The 19,748-nt window shown below is 33.2% G+C and overlaps 2 protein-coding genes across 2 annotated transcripts; one reads left to right on the forward strand and one right to left on the reverse strand.

Moving 5' to 3' along the window:
• Positions 1-240: 240 nt before the first annotated feature.
• LOC134277458 (uncharacterized) lies at positions 241-2,603 on the reverse strand (the record flags this gene model as incomplete). Its single annotated transcript, XM_062759793.1, has 2 exons — positions 859-2,603; positions 241-447 (listed from the first exon to the last, which is right to left on the reverse strand). Coding segments are annotated over exons 1-2 (1,952 nt in total), but the record flags the coding sequence as incomplete, so codon positions are not given.
• A 3,187-nt stretch (positions 2,604-5,790) lies between these two features.
• On the forward strand, positions 5,791-9,609 carry LOC134277459 (fibroleukin-like). Its single transcript, XM_062759794.1, has 4 exons — positions 5,791-5,995; positions 8,880-9,019; positions 9,111-9,207; positions 9,422-9,609. The coding sequence occupies exons 1-4, from the start codon at positions 5,791-5,793 to the stop codon at positions 9,607-9,609; spliced, it is 630 nt and encodes a 209-aa protein (XP_062615778.1).
• Positions 9,610-19,748: the final 10,139 nt, after the last annotated feature.

Consider the following 19,748-nt stretch of genomic DNA (forward strand, 5'->3'; position numbering starts at 1 on the left):
AATCTAATGTGTTGGGGAAGTTTATTCCACAGATGTACACCTGAATACTGAAAAGAGGTCTTGAATAAGTTTGTACGAAATTTTGGTAATCTAAGATCATAATTAGTTTCGGATCGCAGGTTATAAGAAGTTGAAGACTGAAATTCAAATAAATTACGAAGATATTCGGGAATCATTCCACTGAAAATTTTGTATAATAATATGTATTTGTATAGATCAACTAGTTCATAAACTGTTAACCACCCAAGTTTCTCAAACAGTGGTTTAGAAGAAGAATCAGGACTTGCATCAAGGATAATCCTTGCTGCCTTTTTCTGTAATTTAAATAGTCTGTCCATGTCCTGCTTGGGGGCATTACCCCAAACAGTCAAACAATAGTTAATAGATGGTAAAATATAAGCGTTGTAATAAAGTTTCCTGGTATGAAGAGGGAGAAATTTCTTAATCCTACGAAGCGTAAATAACTTATAATTAACCGTTTTACAAACTGAGTCAATATGATTTGCATACTGTAACTTATCATCAATATGTACACCAAGAATTTTTCCAGTTTCAACAATTTCAATTGTTTTGTCTGAGGCATAAAGTTGTAAATTTGGATTATCTAATTTTGATTTTCTTTGCTGTGTTCCCATTAACATACATTTTGTTTTATCTACATTTAAAACCATTTGATTTTGAGCACACCATTTTTCAATCTCACAAAGATCTGCATTTAGCGTATTTTCTAAACATCGTGCATTATGATTATTTGAATACAGAGTAACATCATCAGCAAACATATCAATATTTGAATTGTTTACATGTAATGGAAGGTCATTTATGTACAATAAAAATAAAAGAGGGCCCAGAATTGACCCTTGTGGCACTCCTGCTGTGACAGGTTGAATATTGGAGACACATGTTCCAAATTTAACACACTGGGTCCTGTCGTAAAGATATGACTTAAACCATTTTATAGCTGTTTGGTCAAATTTGTAATGATTTAATTTCTCTAGAAGAATATCGTGATTCACCAAATCAAAAGCTTTACTAAAATCTATAAATGTAATGCCGATTAGTTCACCACGATCCATTGCATTAAGCCAACTTTCTGTTAGTTTTGTAAGTGAAGTTTGACAAGAATGGAGTTCCCTAAATCCCGACTGGGATTGTGTTAGTAGATCAAATTCATTTGTGAAGTTTTGTATTAGCTTAGCTACATGTTTTTCTATCAGTTTAGATATAGTTGGTAAAATAGAAATGGGACGATAATTATTTGGGTCAGCTTTGTCACCTTTCTTAAATATAGGTGTTACTTTGGCTTGTTTTAAATTTGTCGGGAAAATACCACTTACTATGCTAGCATTAATAAGATGAGTTATAGGTTTACATATATATTTGGATGCGACTTTTAGAAGACGCGGGCCAATAAAGTCAATGCCAGCTGATTTATTGATATTTAGAGAATTTAGCATGTTAAAAACTTCACTTTCCTCAATTTGATGAATACTAAAGATGGTTTCTTCATCAAGCTTAGACCTTACAAAATTACATAATATATTAGGATCATAATCATGTTTAGGCAATTTCATCAGAAGCTTATTAGAGATATCCGTAAAGTGGTTATTAAAAGTATTTGCAATATCCTGTAAATTATCAACAATTTCCCCATTAGAAAACACATGAGATGGTGTTATGTTCTTTGAATTACATGTTAATTGATTAAGATAGTTCCACATTTCTTTGGGATTTGAACTTTGTTCAATAGCTGTTTTATAGTAAGACGATTTTGATTTGTCTATAAGAAGACTAACTTTGTTTCGATAAATTCTATAGTTCTCCATATCTCCTTCTTTATGGTAAGAGTCCCGTAAATGTCTAGCATTGTTTATTTCTTGTGTCATCCATTTAGGGCGGATTTCGCTCTTTACGCGTTTTGTTTTAACCTTTGCATGCTGGTCAAGTATACTATTAAATAAATCATAGAATTCAGTTAGTATTTCATTAGGGTCATGCATCTGGAGGAGATTGTTAAAGTCTACATCTTTTAAGTCGTGAAGGAATTTATTTTCATCGAACTTTTTGAAGTCTCTGTACTCTATTTCTACGTGTTTTCCTTTTTGTTGCATGCATTTTGTTTTTCTAGTGGCACATATTGGGTAGTGGTCAGAGATGGCTATAAAAGGTACATTTACTTCACACATGTTATCTGGTTTATTGGTGTAGAAGTGATCTATTAGGGTACTTGAGGTATTAGTTACTCTGGTTGATGCTGTAATTAATTGTGAAAAACTAAACTCCTCTAGAGCATATGTCCAACTTTGTGGGGGTTCTTTGAATAAGTCTACATTAAAGTCACCTGTTAAGATAATTTCTGCATCGTCACAGCAGGAGGCACAGTTAATTTCTCTAGCCAGGTCCTCCGCCCAGCAGGAGGGAGCAGATGGTGGACGATACGCTGAACAATAATAAACTGGTTTAGAATTCTTTGAATTTAATTCTAGCCAGATTGTTTCAATATCACCAATTTCAAAATCAGTTCTACGCTTGTATCGTATATTATCGGAGATATATACTACAATTCCACCACCTGCCCTCAGAATGCGATCCTTCCTTTCCATTTCAAAGCCATCAATATTCAACTCAGAATCACTAATGTTATCATTCAAAAAGGTTTCACAAAGTCCTAAGATATTAAGATCTTGTTTGTTTTGAAGCAGAATTTTAATTTCTTCAATTTTTGGCAAATGTTAAGGTTTCCAAATTTTAATCCCTTTTTCATCAAACCAAAATTACTTTTACTTGTTACACTATCATTTTTTGGTGTAAATACAGTTGATTCGTCTGATTTTTGTGAAACCTTCTTGGCAGCAAAATTAGGCCTATTAATATTTTTCTCTGTCTTAATGAATTTATGCGAATTAGATAAAGTGTTTGACTTAATTCTAGAATTTTGAAAAAATGAACATGAAAACTCATTATCACGACATAAACAATTAACCTGATTACATTCGGAGCATAAATTATTAAAAAGAGAATATACATTATTGTTATTAATTATCCCTCGGGAATTGGTGACGGCTATACTTCCATTGCCCGTTTCCTAGTGGCTATGCGGGCAGAGCTTGGTTTTGTGACCTAGCTCTCCACAGTTCCAACAGTCCAGCTTTCTCCCATGCCTGCAGTATCGCGATATGTGGCCACTTTCCCCACAGAAATAGCAGAAAGTTGAATGGAAGGAATCGTTGCAAAGTGATGGTGTAATTTTTCTGAAGTCTCCTCGCCCGTTTCCGCTTTTCAGTATATTCACATAACCTTCGTAGATTTTGAGCAGAGCTGCGGTACCTCTGTCTGACAGGTGGATTCCGTCTTTCCAGTAGTATCCCTGTTTAAGATGTCCACTTCCAAAGAACTTTGAAGTAGGAATCACAGTGACACCATACATTTCACACACATCATTAATTATTTCATTAACATCACTGACATTCGTATCACGCCTTGATAACACTTCTGAAATATACACACGTACACTGGGATTCCGATGTTGAAGGTCTGCGATTATTTCCGCAAAATCGTGTTCCATCCCCTCTGCATCCCGCCGTCTTGATGCATCATTTCCTCCAGCTAAAACAATAATACTTTGATATGATGATACATCCATTCTTGAAAGTTTTGTCCTTATATCTGAGATGGTTGCTCCCCTGTTTGTGCTGACCTGTACTGTTGAATGTAATCCTCTGGTGCGAATCCTTTGTAAAATCGAGCTCCCAATGATGAGTACAGATTTTTCCTCTGGTTTTTTTCCGGGTTGCTTTTTTCCCCTCGTGAAATCTGCGGGATTTGACAAAACAGGAGCAGTCTTGATGTCTGGAGCCTCCCTGGAGTCTGTCATTGTACTGCTACTGGTTGAGGGGACTTTAATTTCGCACTGACTATGCCTGGATACACCAGGCCCAGGAATTTTAATTCCTTCTGTTGATGTTTCTTTTTCTTTTGTCCTGTTTGGAACTGTTTGGGTTCCTTTTGTAATAAGAGGTGTGACCGTCCTTGAAGCATTTAATTGTTTTTTTAAATCACTGACTTCTTTTGACAGAAGTTGGACCGTATCTGAAAGTTCCTTAATGATTTTTGCACTGTCAATGCACTGATGGCAATTCAATTTGGGGTCTTCATCAGTTTGTGGGGCCTTACTTTTAGGAGTAGATGTGCACTGGGGTGATGTTTCCTCTATGGTCTTACATCTTGTCTCCAAATTTTCATCAGAGGTCTTCAAATCCTTGAGAAATCTCTGGCACCACGAGAAATATGAATCTCCTTGGATGTGAAGGGTATTTGTTTTCTCATAAATGGTAGCTGTGACAGAATCATCTTGAGATTTATATATAGACCCATGTCTTCTTTTCTCGCGGTTTTTAAAAAGCACAAGCTCGCTCTGTAGAAGATCCAAGATGATTGGGTACTTGTCTCCATTAAATGTTATTGTTACACTCCTCTGATTTTCCTTAACTTGAAGGAAATCTGGCGCATCTGAATCAAGTTTCACAGATTCATTTTGAAGCTCATTATTTGCACTAAATGATCTTGAAAATCCAGTAAATGAGTCCAAAAGTGATTTGAAAAGGTTAGAACTTTCACTCAAACTCATTATTATTCCATTGGGAATAGTAATTTGAACGTAACATATAGTCATTTATTTGAATATCTTAAATGTGTCTTATATGTGTCCTATATGTAAATGCTCAAACTTATATTTTTTAAGAAGGCAGGGAAATTTTTTTAACAGTTATCAGACTTATAAAATTCATCAGACTTTAAAATACACGAAAATATATAGATAAATGACCATTAAGTCTTCTCCACATATGAGTAATAAGTTAATTTTTTTCGTCTGTAATTTCCTTTAGAATTTTCCAAGGAACGCATGTTTCGTCTAATTCTAAGCATCATTCAAATTGTAAAAAAAAATCTAAGAGTATTCAGCTTTCTATTTAAGGAATAACTGATAGGATTTTTGTTTTTATTAGGAGTCCATATCTCTCCCATCGTCTGAAAAGTCTCACATCCACTGACATTTCCTTTTGTTACGATTTTTTGCTTTAAAAATGTCACCTAAACATTGATTGGTTATTCTCAAGATGTAGATTGCATCCTGACAATCATGTAGATCTGATATCGATAGACCAGTATATCGATGATGCAATGTATCCAATATATAAATAACTGTCCCGAAAGTCTGTTTACGCGGTAACAAAACTCCCCTCCGCAACTAAAGAGCGCATCAAGGGAGATACATGTAATCTCGAAACTTGCGTATTGATATCAACTAGTGCAAAAGACTATGAAATTCAAAGATATTATGGTTTCCCTACCAAAAATAAATACTTTAGTTGGTTTTCTTGATTCATTGCAAGACGTTTGTACCATACAAGTATTTTAGTCAATATTTCAAAAAACATGTGCCGCTATTTGAATATCAGGTGTTTTTAGACTGTAAATTCAATGTTAAGTATGAAAAACATGTTTAATCAAACACAACCACTCAGGTGATTTGAAGTCGTTTAATTGATTAGACCCACCTTCTTTTCGATTACTTTTAACATATGTATCCAATCGGATTAGGGACTGGTAAAGAATTCGTTTATAAAATAACTTAAATAGCGTAAAATTTGAATCGCTTATCACCACTTTAAAAGAGGAGAAATAACAATGATGTATAAATACAATCATAGGCGATTGTTGAGGGCCGTGTTTGTTGTTTCAATTAGTTTTGCCGAATCAGTGTCTGAACGGTATATTGCTCAACTAAATATGGACGACGCTTTTATTCGAGAAAATGTTTTGGCAGAGTATGACGCATATTCAGTAACTATGTGTGCAGCCATGTGTGGCCCAGAGTGTACGTATTTTGGCGTCAACTTGCAGGCTAATAAATGTCGAGTTTACTCGGGATGTCATATTGGTAACTTAACAGAAGTTCAAGTAGGATGGAGGTACTTTAGTCAGGAATCTGAAGGTATTTCATTTTCATCACAGTAAAACTGGCACATAATGAACTCTGCTTTAAATAATTTATTGCAGCTACTATATGAAATGAAACGTATGATAAAAATTATATATGGTGAGAGAAAGAAAAAGAAAAGTTACAGACTTTGAGCTGCTCCTACGCAGAAGGACTACAGAAAATTGACAGTAGTGAATAATTTTACTAAAAAACAGAGATTTTTTTGAAAGTTATTCTCTAGAGATTTAAAAGTGAAATAAATTTAGGATGTCCAATTATTAATCATAATCTTTTAAATATTTTATAATATGACTTGACCTTATACAAATAGACGCAAAAGGCCTGATTGGGACTCAGGAGATTGAAAAGTACGAAAGCCCAGAAGGCTCATTCGAGATTCGAGATTCGAAATACGAGATTCGAAATTCGAGATTCAAAATTCGAGTCTCGAGATTCAAATTCCAAATTAACCAATCAAAAGGCAGGTTCAACTTTCATTACTCCCCTTTGTTATGTTTAACTATCAAGAAATCTTTGAATATATTCATATCAAATGGGTCCAGAAGGCTCATTCGAGATTCAAGATTTGAAATACGAGATTCGAAATTCGAGATTCAAAATTCGAGTTTCGAGATTCAAGATCCAAATTAACCAATCAAAAGGCAGGTTCAACTTTCAATACTCCCCTTTGTTATGTTTAACTATCAAGAAATCGTTGAATATATTCATATCAAATGGGTTATTTGCATAAATGATAATGCAAGAAAAAAAGGTATACATGTATGTATTAAAACGAAATAAAAAGGAATTTTAGGTTACATTTTGGAAAATATGTATAAATTCTTATTTTTCCTCATAAAACAAAACAATAGATACGTATAGAGAATATTATATAGTCTTATCGTTGAATTGCGGAATTCTTCGGTCGACATTTTTTTTAATAAGAACATTGATGAGGGAGAAAATTATTATTTATATGAAATACTAATGAGGGTACATTTTTTACATTGTGCCCCCCCCCCCCCCGATGATTCTGCCGATATATAAAATACTATAGAAATCATAAAAACTATATGCTTGTGCCCCCTCAACTTTGTTCCCCCTCAATAAAAACATTTGATGACTTTTTTTGCTTTGTTTTTGGTTGTCAAGAAATTTTTGGTGGTTGAAAACTGAAAATATTTTGGTGTGCCCCCCCCCCCCCCCCCAATGAAATGAGCAGTATGGTTTTACTAGTATATTTGAGTTTTCTACAATAACACTATGGTCAGAGACTAAAATATAAAACAATAACGTCACAGTTCTACAGCTAAGCTAGACTCATCAACTATTTGCTTTTCCAATCTGTATTGTATCTATAATTTTAAATAATTCAAGTAATCAAAGCCTTAGACCAAGATAAGTAATTGAAAACTAAATTTTTCTGTATTTCCTCTATATGAAGCCTACAAAATATTTTTGTGCCCTAGAAAAACGAAATAACGTTAATAAGAATATCAACAACTTGATTAATAATGATGGTAAATATGTAAACTAATAACAAGAGATCTTGGAAGAAGTTAGAAAATTTTACATTTTAAATCTACATGAAAATAAAGATCAAGAACTCGATGATCTTGAAGATGTTTTAACTTGTGTAATGATTGGGTATGTATCTTGCGAGACCCAAGCGGTTTCCTTTTAAATAACTATCGAATAAATATTTATTGTATCCATGCATCGCAAGATTGACAATGGATGTTGATAACCACATATTTGCCCCCCCCCCCTCCCACTTAGTCTTTCCCGTAATAATTTTCCGATATACTATACTATAGAAAGCAGTAACTTTAGGCTTATGTCCATTCAAAAATAACTTCCAATTACCATGATAACTCCTATTTTTCGAGGTTGGGGGGATAGGGGGATTAACAATGATTTTTTAATTTAATTTATTATTCCCAGTGGGTCATTATCTTTAAGCTTGGATGTTTCAGCCATCCGTATTTAAGGGGCTGTCTATTGGTTTCATAAACTTGGTCACTGGCCACTTTCTAATACCATGTCACAAACACTATCCACCTTGAAACCCGTAACTATTACTAAATATTACAGAGACGAAGCATCAATTCTGAAAGTGGGGTGCGGGGAGGATGGGGAGCCAGACAAAATATTATTTCAAACCTGAAAATAAAAACTGACGAAAAAAATTTGTCCAAACCCGAAAATCCTATTTCGGGACGTGAAATAGGGCGGGGTGGGGTCGAACTTCCTTTAGTACCTAATTTCTTTTAATACACTACTACTTAGACTTCTTTGACTATACTGCACCACTGTACCAAAACGTGTTTGGGGGTGGGGGGGGTGGCGCTTGACAACCGACCTTTCTATGAACATTTTCATTAGTAAAAAAAAATATTTTTAGAAAAAAGGGGGATGCATGCACTGTTTAACTAAGTTTACTGTTATGTCAACAACCCTGTAACCAAAGTAGATAACACGAAATATGTAATTATATTCTTTATATAAATCTCTTATAACATTTAAGAAGCTATTATAAATTAATTAAGCATATCTTGCAGACAAAAATCCATAAATTCTTTAAAATTCGTTTTGATAATATATAACACTTTTTCTTGCGTTGTAATTTATTCAAATGCCCCCTCGGTATTAAAATCTTAATAGTAAAAAAATAATAAAGGGGAGTAATTGAATCTCAAACCTCCTTTTGATTGGTTATTTTGGACCTTGAATCTCGTATTTCGAATCTCGAATCTCGAATTTCGAATCTCGTATTTCGAATCTCGAATGAGCCTTCTGGGCTTTCGTAGAAAAGAGTGGCTAAGATACATTTTCCTATGTATAAATATTTATATTTCAAGACTGTTTTTTAACCCCGTTTCTTTTATAATTTTAGGGAGTAAACGTCCACTGAATTGTAAAACATTGCTCGCTGATGGTCATACTTTGTCCAATGTTTATATTATTTATCCCCGTAACAACCAATGGTCAGTCAATGTCCAGTGTGATATGACCACCAAGGGTGGAGGATGGACGGTCAGTTTAATAAATATTCAATCAATTAGTGCATTGTTTTATAACTATTTTTTAAAATAACATCAATAAGGGTTCTTCAATAATCCAATAGGTTATACAGAAACGTGTTGACGGATTAACCGATTTCAACAGAACTTGGAATGAGTACAAGCAGGGATTTGGTTCAGTTAATTTATCTTATTGGTTGGGTATATACATTCTGGTTTATTTTTAAAGAGATTTGTATCCTTATTTTGAGTATATAAGAAATTCAGTAGAGACATATAATTTGATATGTCGGATATTTTTTTCCCTTTTTTAAACATATAAATTGTACATGTTTATAGCTGTCTTTTTATAAATCAATTATGTATTGTTCCTCTATAAGTTCTACTAAACAATATTCCTATTATTTTTTTTAAGGAAATGACATCATTCATCTGTTAACCAAACACAAGCCGTCTCTGTACGTATCCATAACTCTGACCAATGGAATCACTCTATACCAACAGTACGAGGAGTTCTCCATAACCAACGAGACAGACAATTACAGACTTTACCTGAATGGACCGAGAACAGGAACACTAGGTGAGATTTCGGTTTACATGTAATAGCTCGCCTGAGCCGAAGGATCAATTGAGCTTTTCTGATCAAATAGTGTCAATCCAGCGGGGTTCCAGGTTAGAAAAGGTTCTCAGTACCTAAGTACTCCCTTGCTTGTCGTAAAAGGCGACTTAATGGGGCGGTCCTTCGGATGAGACCGTATAAACTGAGGTCCTGTGTCACAGCAGTTGTGGCACGAAAAAGATCCCTCCCTACTCAAAGGCCGTAAGTGCCGAACATAGGCCTAAATTTGCAGCCCTTCACCGGCAATGGTGACGTCTAATATATCAGTGAAATATTCTGGAGAGGGACAATAAACAGTATATAATCAATCAAACAGTGTCTGGCGTCTGTCTGTCTGTCTGTCCGACTGTCTGTAAACGTTTCATATTTTCGTCTTCTTCTCAAATCATGTGCCAATTTAAACCAACTTGCCACAAAACATCCTTGGACAGAAAAGGTTCAACGCATTTTGTCAAGGGAGATAATGAAGAATTTCTGACAATCTGGCGGTATCACTTAGAAATCTTCTCAAAAACAATTGGGCAAGAAAAGCATAAAGAGCGATATTTGGTAAGTGTCTCAATTGGCCCCTTAAAATGAATATCTTAATTTTACTTTATATATAGCTATAAATTGTAGAGCTATATATGCGACCTAAATTGGTCATTTTCATTTTGATCAAAATGCTGTTATTTAAGAAATATGACATAATAAAAATCAGGTTTTCCCGCCACTTTAGCATATTTTGTATAAAACTGCTTTTTTCAAGCAGTTTTTCTTCCTGAAAATATAGAGCGCAGCCTAGAACAAGATTCATATTTTGACCAAAGATGTATCTATCCAATACTAATTAGTGAGCGAAAAATTATGTATGTTCTAAATTGCGCTCTTTGTTTCCCATAAGAAAAAAACATCAAGAAAAAGGCATATTTTTGGCTTTTTTTTTTTTTTGCTAGATAGCAAAAATAGCATTATTTCTAATGTCATTTACGGCTAGTGAGTGCAGATAAATGTGAAAAATATATTGGAAATATTTCTTACATAATCTCTTCTACAAAATAAATATCAATTAAAGATATCTGAATGTCATTCTAAAATGTTGATTTTTAGGGGGCCAAAATTGGCTCTTATCATATATACTCCTTTATGCAAAAGCTTCAATAATGTTTAAGCTTTAGATTAAAATTCGTTCATATCATAAACCATGGGTTAGGGCGGAGTAATAAAAGAAAGAAGGGGGGGGGTTCTGAGTTTCAAATAGAAATATAAGAAAATGATTTTTAAATATCTTTTTTAAGAACAACAAAACGATTTGTCTTATTATAACAAAAGTATCCTCAGGTAGTGTAGATTCGAATTCGTTCAATTTATGATGGGGAGTGTCATAATTTTTACATCATGTAGATTTTTTGGGAGGACTTGTTGTGTAATTTAAGTGTTAGGATAGTTTTTCTTAAGCTCGAGTGTGCTGTTTTGATGTTGAACATTTCAAATTTAAATATCCTTGTTCCTCTTGCTTGTCCGATATGTACATAGCAAAAAAGTATGTGTGAAATTTTCCTCTTACACGTCTGTTGACAGATTTAGAATTTATGAATCGTGTTTATATCGGACAAGTGATAAACAGGGATAAATTGAAGATATTCTGTGTGAATCTACAATAGAAGTATGTCCTCTTACTGAAAATTGCTGGGTGATTGAGTGTAGTTTATCCATTTTTGTATAAATCGCGATAGAGAATGGACAATACCCCTTCTTATGTTGGTAAGTTTAATTTTTTGTGATATATTTTCTAAACGAGTAAACATAAAATTTGCCCCAGCACTAGAGATCACAATGAATTGATCGATGTAACAAACTTTGCACAATTTTTTTTTTTATTTTGCATTTGTGCCGAAACGATTTTTGTTCAACAATAAGGAGTATCAAAAACCTCCCTCGCGTGATGAAAACGTGACATCACATAATTCTTTCAAATGAAACCCGAATTAACTTTTATCTCAAGTTTTTGCAATTTCATATAAGAATTACAAATTAAAATCAAAATCTAGCCCAAAATAAGATTTATATTTTAAAGGTATTTAAAGCAATCGGAAGTTTTTTTTTCGCTTATAAAAAGTTTCTTGAAAAAAAAATATTTGTATTATTAAGGAAAGATATGTTATTGATCACAAAAGTTTTGTGTTATTATATTTGCTAAATTGAGAGGGGTATATAATAAATTTCTCATAATAACAATTACTTGATCTGAAGAAAAGTATCGAGACTACCCTGTCAACTCGCCGTCGTACTAATCTTTGGGATCGAGTACTTGTTATAATGATATCTGATTTATTTATTGAACATTATGTTTAAACATCATGCATCTGTACAGAAGATGTTAAGTTTGATGGAACATTTGGTAATATCATTCATCTATGACAGTTTGAAGAGTTACAGGCTTTAAATGATTGAACAGTTGGTGCTGACCATGGGAAATTCTACATCAATTTGGCACAATATAAAATGCTAAAAATCTACCAAAAATGATTGGAAAGAAAATAATTGTATTGATTATCGTAGAATTAGATAAAAGATGAATGTTTGCAAGTTCACAATGTAGGCAATCTCACAATTTTAACACAGGTGAGCTTCCATAAGAAATCTATATCGAAGAAATATTTCAAGACCCTTTTTTAACTCTTTGCAGCAATTAATATTGCAGTGTTGAGCATATTCCTGCACTGTTTATTTTACTCAAAGCAAAGAGGAGAATAGAATTTGATTGATTGATTGTATATTGTTTAACGTCCCTCTCGAGAATTTTTCACTCATGTGGAGACTTCACCGTATGCCGGTGAAGGGCTTCAAATTTTGACCTTTACTCGGCACTCAGGGCCATTGAGCAGTGAGGGATCTTTATCGTGCCAACGCCTGCCGCTGACATTGGGCCTCGGTTTTAAAGATCTAATCCGAAGGACCTGCAACTTTCACTTCAAAGTGCCGAGCGCATGGCGAAGGAACAGTTGCTACCCATTTTATAGACTGGGTAAGTCGCGGCCGAGATACGAACTCACGATCTCCCGATCACGGAGCGAGCGCTCTACCGACTGAGCTACCGTGAACGGTGGAGAATAGATAGTCAACGTGTGAGAATTCCCGAATGCTGTAATGTTTATATTGCTGAAAAGAGGAATAATTCTTTTTATGGTAATACTTCCCCGAAAAAGATACTGTGTTCAACCTGTTAATGTTCGCAACCTAATCCTAAATGGAGGTGGGAGCTAGGTCATGATTTCGATTACCTAGAATCTGAACTGAGAATGTTTACATATCCTATGAGTTACTGTGTATTTTTTGCGTATAAGTATGAACTTTCATTTAGGACTTAACCTACCACAAGGGGTCATGTTTTAAAGAAATTTAAATCCTCTCTACCCAAGGATATTACCTTATAAATATCTCCAGTCTTGGGTCTGTTGTTCTTGAGAAAGAACATTTTTAAAAATTGTTCTAAAATATTCCTATATAAAACTGTGATCGTCCATTGTGGCCGCGCAATACCCCGGGGGTCATGATTTGTTCAAACCCGATTTTTACATCACCAAAGGTTTCTTCCACAAAATATGACCAATCATGGCTGTACAGGTGTTATTGTTGAAAATTTGTTTAAAGTTTTCTCTATATATTCCTATATAAATTTCAATTATCCATTGTGGCCCTAACAGACACCAAAGCGATGCTTTGAATAAACATGAATCTACTCTACCTAAGGATGCTTCTTTATAAACACAACCAATTATAGCTTTGTTGTTCTTCTGAAAAAAAAAATAAGATTTCTGAAATATTCCTTGGTGAAAATTTTATCGTCGATTGTGACCCAACCCTAAACCTGCGCAGCACAGTTAATGTTATAAATGAAAATATTGGCGATTTTTAAAGATAAAAAATGCATACTTTATTGGGACGAGCGATTCTTTTTAAGACTTCACTAATATGAAGAAAATGTTATGTGGTTTAAATCTACATGTTGGGGACATTTAGATTTTTTTTTATTTAGACTTGCCACGTGACGTCGACGTCACAAGATTTTAACAATTATACTTGCAGTTAAGAGGTCATCTATAAATGCCAATTTTGCAAGGGCATAACCAAGTTAAAAATCTTAGTTTAATTTACAATCCTTTTTAGCACTATATGTAATTTGTAAACAGTGCTGCAAACCTATATAAATTCCTTTTTTTAACTGCTAAAATTAAATTTGTCGGACCGCAGGTTGAATATTTTGCTGGTCAAACATAGCTATAATTAATTTATTTGCAAGATTTCATGAAGTTAGCAGCACTTTTCAAATATCTTCATGCTTCTTGAGTTTATGTGTGTAAACTTGACAAGATACATTGAGGGTATGTCCTTGCAATGAATCGATTTATTAGGGCCCTTCCATTACATTTTCAATGAATCTGCATACAAAATACACGACAGTATCACTTGTCTAGAAAATATACGGACAGTTTATAAATAAAGAACAAAAAAAGACATCACATCCAAGTTAACGACCTTTTATTTAACTCCAAATAATATTTCATTTGAGAACAAAAGACATTTTTCATTGAACAAAATATGACTTGATCAGCCTCTCGCTGTTTTGAAACTGCGACATTTTTGCGAGATGACGTCACATTGACAAGTGCCTTGCAATTGATGCATCTTTTATATACCTTTGTGTGGGATTTAACAACAGAGAAAACTGCCTGCAATAGTAAGTTTGTAAGTAGTATACAGCTATTGTGCTGTTTGAAATAGCAAATAATTTTATTTTGTGGTATTTTGAATACCTTATATTATGTGTGACATCATAGTAAACATTTCCTGTACAAATTAGGCCCCGCCTCCTCACTGTAACCTAAACTGTGCTGCGTGGGGTTCATGATTTGAACAATCTTGTATTTATACTTCCTGAGAATGCTTCCACATTAGTTTCAACTTTCCCGACCCAGTAGTTTTTGAAAAGATTTCTTTAAACATGTCACCATATTTCTATACTTTTTCACTTATTAAATATTTGTAATTCTTCATTATCTCACTTGAAAAGGGACATGACCATTCATTTCTCAAACTTGAATTCCATTTAACCACGGATACTTCGTGGCAAGTTTGACTAAATTTTGTTCTGTAGTCTCTGAGAAAAAGAGATTTTCATGATCTTAAGAACCCTTAACACCAAAACACATATAAGAAAAATCAGCAGATATACTTTAACCCTTTCTCTACCGGCACTTTTTAGGTGATTTTGGAGACTTTTTGATATGACATTATTAAATTATTTTAAACTTTTTAATTCAAGGAGAAAACTAGGTATATTGTATATCATTTTGTAGGGAATGTCTTAGAGATGATATTTTATGATCAGATACTCAACAACTGACCTTATTAGTAAAAATTGAGGTTAAAGGTCAATTAATGGCAAAATTTTATGGAATTTTTTGATACCTTTTAATCTTCAAGCTAAATATTTAGTATGATGTATTTTGAAATAGGAAATCTTATATATAATCAAAAAGGAGCATGATATTGTGCTACATGAAACACATAAACTTTTTTTTTCAATTCTGTATATAACTACTCAAAAGCGGTTGCTTAGCCAGAATTTTTTTTTTTAATTTTCGGGCAAGAATTTTCGTTTATTACTTATCTTAGACACATTAATGCATCCCAGCACATATAAAAGTTAGATGTGAGGTCATAAAATTACAAGGGACGAACAGCAGATAAAATGTCTTAAAGTTTGATCTCATTTGAACTATTTTAGGAGGTCAAAGGTCAAATAAGTGCAAAAGTTTCATCAATTTTTTCAACACTTTTCAATATATGCTATAATTTTACACAATGGATGCTGAAATGGAAAATTATAAATATACCCTCAAGAAGGTATCAAAACTGCAATATTCATGCATCATTTTAGTTCAAATATCTGTTTTATGACCTTTAAGTGGTTGCTAAGCAACAACATTTTAAAGTTTTTGGCATATTTGTGATTTCACATTCTGGACACATTTTCGACACTTTTTGTATATTTCATGATATTGTATGTAAGATATGGACCATGAAGATGAAAGAACATTTTTGTATCAAAAATTGACCTTGAAACTTTTGTTCTTAAGGGGGTAAAGGTCATATCAGTACAGAATTCTGCTTTAAATTGTAAGTAAATAACCATTTTGAAATGCTTCAATCATGGATAAATCATCTAATAGTTGACCTGATAAAAATGGCGAACAACAAAATTTGTAAGCAAAAAATTCTGGTCTGCTTCTTACAAACCCCTATCAAAACATGCATACAATCTTTTTGGTAAACAAAAAAAAATCCATTCTCTTGATGCCATTAAAAATAATCTTTATTTTCATGGATTTAATCTAACAAGAAAAAATAAACTAAATGATTTCATTACAAGATTTTTTTCTGGAATAACAGAGCGTAAGGAGTACAATAAAGACTTGACGTGTTATCTTAGAGGGAAAAAATTATAATAGATAGCATTGGCAATATTTAACACAAAACTGTTTAGTCAATAAGTTGAAAATGCGACGTTTATATCCAAATATACAAATCCAGAAATATTGCAAGATGAATTCCAAATCAGACTGAAATCTTCAACAATATGTTGAATAGCACTTTTACTTTATGTCCACCATTCTTTTATCAATTGTCATTTCTCTGTAAGACTGGGGGAAATTCTTTGACTTGTCCAAGACATTATTATTTGCTGTCAAGTACAAGTAATCAGCTGCTATCCTGTAAAAGATTTAAATATTTTGAAATAGATACATGGCATTGTGTATATGAATTTACATTTATAAATAAAATTAAGAATAACGCATTCCAAAATCAAAACAGAAAATCTTTTTTTCTGTTTTAAGCATTTTGCCCTTAGGTTTTGACAAAACTCAACAAATAACACAGTTTACAAGATATTTATTGGTGCAAATACTAAAAGTTAAAAGAACGCAAGTCATCGTTTACATAGCTAGTTTTATGGAGTAAATTTCCTCCCAAAAACTATCACTGAAACAGTTTTCACTACCACATTACAATTTGAAAAAGACAAACATCTACAGGGTAAATTTCCTCTCAAAAATGACTCTGATACAGTTAACATTCAGTAGTCAATTCAAAAGCGACTATCCATGATTAAACAAAATTTTACGGAGTAAATTTCCTCCCAAAGAATATCACTGATAAAGTATTCACTACAACAATTACAATTTGAAAATAGCAAAAATCTAGAGAGTAAATTTCCTCTCTAAATGCACATTGGTGCGTTGCACATTCAGTATTTCAATGCCAAATCAACCATCGTTTACATTGCTAGATTTTACAGAGTAAATTTCCTCCCAAAGCTTTTCACTGATACAGTGTTCACTACTTTCATTACAGTTTGTTATAAACAAAAATCTAGAGAGTAAATTTCCTCTCTAAATTCACGTCGGTGTATTGTACATTCAGTATTTCAATGCCAAATCAACCATCGTTTACACAGCTAGATTTTACGGAGTAAATTTCCTCCCAAAGAATTTCACTGATACAGTGTTCACTACTAACATTGCAAATTAGTTCTAACAAATATCTACAGAGTAAATTTCCTCTCTAAATTCACGTCGGTGCATTGTACATTCAGTATTTCAAAGCCAAAGAAACCATCGTTTACATAGCTACACTTTACGGAGTAAATTTCCTCCCAAAGAATATCACTGATACATTGTTTCCCACTACATTTCAAAATAGAAAAAAAAGTCTACGGAGAAAATTTCCTCTCAAAATGCACATCGCTGCATTGTACATTCAGTATTTCAAATCAACCATCGTTTACACAGCTAGATTTTACGGAGTAAATTTCCTCCCAAAGACTATCACTGATATGGTGTACACAACTACATTACAATTTGAAAATAGCAAAAATCTAGAGAGGAAATTTCCTCTCAAAAAGACAATCATACAGTAAACATACAGTAGTCAATTCAAAAGCGACAATCATTTATAAAACAAGACTTTACGGAGTAAATTTCCTCCCAAAGAATTTCACTGATACAGTGTTCACTACTTACATTACAGTTTGTTATTAACGAAAATCTAGAGAGTAAATTTCCTCTCAAAATTCACGTCGGTGTATTGTACATTCAGTATTTCAATGCCAAATCAACTATCGTGAACATAGCTAGATGTTACGGAGTAAATTTCCTCCCAAAGCATATCACTGATACATTGTTCACTAATATCATTATAGTTTGTTTATAACAAAAATCTACAGAGTAAATTTCCTCTCTAAATTCACGTCGGTACGTTGTTTATTTAGTATTTCAAAGTCAAAGAATCCATCATTTACACAGCTAGATTTTACGGAGTAAATTTCCTCTCAAAGAATATAACTGATAAAGTGTACACAACTACATTAAAATTTGAAATAGCAATAATCTAGAGAGAAAATTTCCTCTCAAAATGACATTCATACAGTAAACATACAGTAGTCAATTCAGATGCGACTATCCTTTATATAACAAGACTTTACGGAGTAAATTTCCTCCCCAAGAATTTCACTGATTGAGTGTTCACTACTTATATTACAGTTTGTTATTAACAAAAATCCAGAGAGTAAATTTCCTCTGTAAATTCACGTCGGTGCATTGTACATTCAGTATTTAAAAGCCAAATCAACCATCGTTTATGCAGCTAGATTTTATGGAGTAAATTTCCTCCCAAAGACTATCACTGATATAATGTTCACTACCACATTACAATTTGAAAAAAGGCAAAAATCTACAGGGTAAATTTCCTCTCAAAAATGACACTGATACAGTTAGCATACAGTAGTGAATTCAAAAGCGACTATCCTTGATATAACAATATTTTACGGAGTAAATTTCCTCCCAAAGAATATCACTGATACAGTATTCACCACAACAATTACAATTTGAAAATAGCAAAAATTTACAGAGTAAATTTCCTCTCTAAACTCACATTGGTGCATTGTACGTTCAGTATTTCAAAGCCAAAACAACCATCATTATCATACTAGATTTTACATTCATTATTCGCCGATAGAAAATAAACATTTTATATAGAAAACAGCAGAATATCAGAGGGTTAATTTCCTCTAAAAAAAACTTTTTACAGGAAAAAAATACATTTTACATCTTATTCAAAAAAAGACTTTCAAGGGACATTTTTATCTCGATATTCTAATGATGAAATACATTATTATTTAATCTATAAATAAACAACAAATAATCTATACAAACACATACAGTTTTTTTGACTGATTTCAAGGCGTATTCAACGAGGGAAGGGGGTTCAGTGCGCATGCAGTAGCATGGTGATGTCACAAATAATATCTCAAAGTACGTTGAAAACTGTATTGTCCAGTCTATATCCGCGAAGAAAAAAAGGTGAAGGAGGCAAGTCCCTCTCTTGATTATTGTCGAACAGTTTGATTTCAAACACATCTATCACATTTACTTTCTTTGACCGAAGCGATACTTCTATGCCTTCCTTATGGCTGATGCCATTGAACACTTGCTGAATGCATTCCCAACATGTCCAAAGGAAATATGGCCGCCATATTTTGAACAAATCCATAGTTGACCTATTGATAAAATTTTTAAACTCGTAAATCATCTCATATAATTGTTTTCAAACTTTCAATTTTTCAAAACTCATGGGCATTTATTTCTTCAAGCATGCCGGATTACATAATGTGCACCACAGTCGAGTAGTGTTGCTTCCACAATTTTTGTAAAATCGAAAAAAAGTTTTTCCGTTGGTTTTCCGTATGAAAATTTCATTCATCTAAAGAACGCGTACATATACCCTCAGTCTACACACACGTGTAGACAAACTAAGACAAGATAGATTTTATTTGAGAATGATGTGCCTTTATCATATAAATCCAGATCATATACATGTACTATTGCATGAAACACGATTTTGCATTCAGATGAGTTCAGACAGGACATATGCAATTAAAACACGTATTACTACCGCCATTATTTTTAAAAGGTTCAGAGAGGTTAATGATAACATGTACATGCATGCGGGTAGTTTTACTCCAAATAAAATGATAGCTTAAGTGTTTAGCATTTCACACAATAAAAAAACCCAGCAGGCA

This window comes from Saccostrea cucullata, unplaced genomic scaffold (assembly GCF_032062105.1).
Source record: "Saccostrea cucullata isolate Sc308-1 unplaced genomic scaffold, CSIRO_AGI_Scuc_v1 ctg6724, whole genome shotgun sequence".
In the NCBI taxonomy this organism is placed as follows: Eukaryota; Metazoa; Mollusca; class Bivalvia; order Ostreida; family Ostreidae; genus Saccostrea; species Saccostrea cuccullata.

Bases quoted from the DNA above. Each gene is read 5' to 3' on its own strand.
- LOC134277459 (XM_062759794.1), top strand. From the start codon at position 5,791: ATGGACGACGCTTTTATTCGAGAAAATGTTTTGGCAGAGTATGACGCA. The intron at 9,020-9,110 runs GTCAGTTTAATA...ATAATCCAATAG, and splicing joins CCAAGGGTGGAGGATGGACG to GTTATACAGAAACGTGTTGA. The intron at 9,208-9,421 runs GTATATACATTC...ATTTTTTTTAAG, and splicing joins TAATTTATCTTATTGGTTGG to GAAATGACATCATTCATCTG.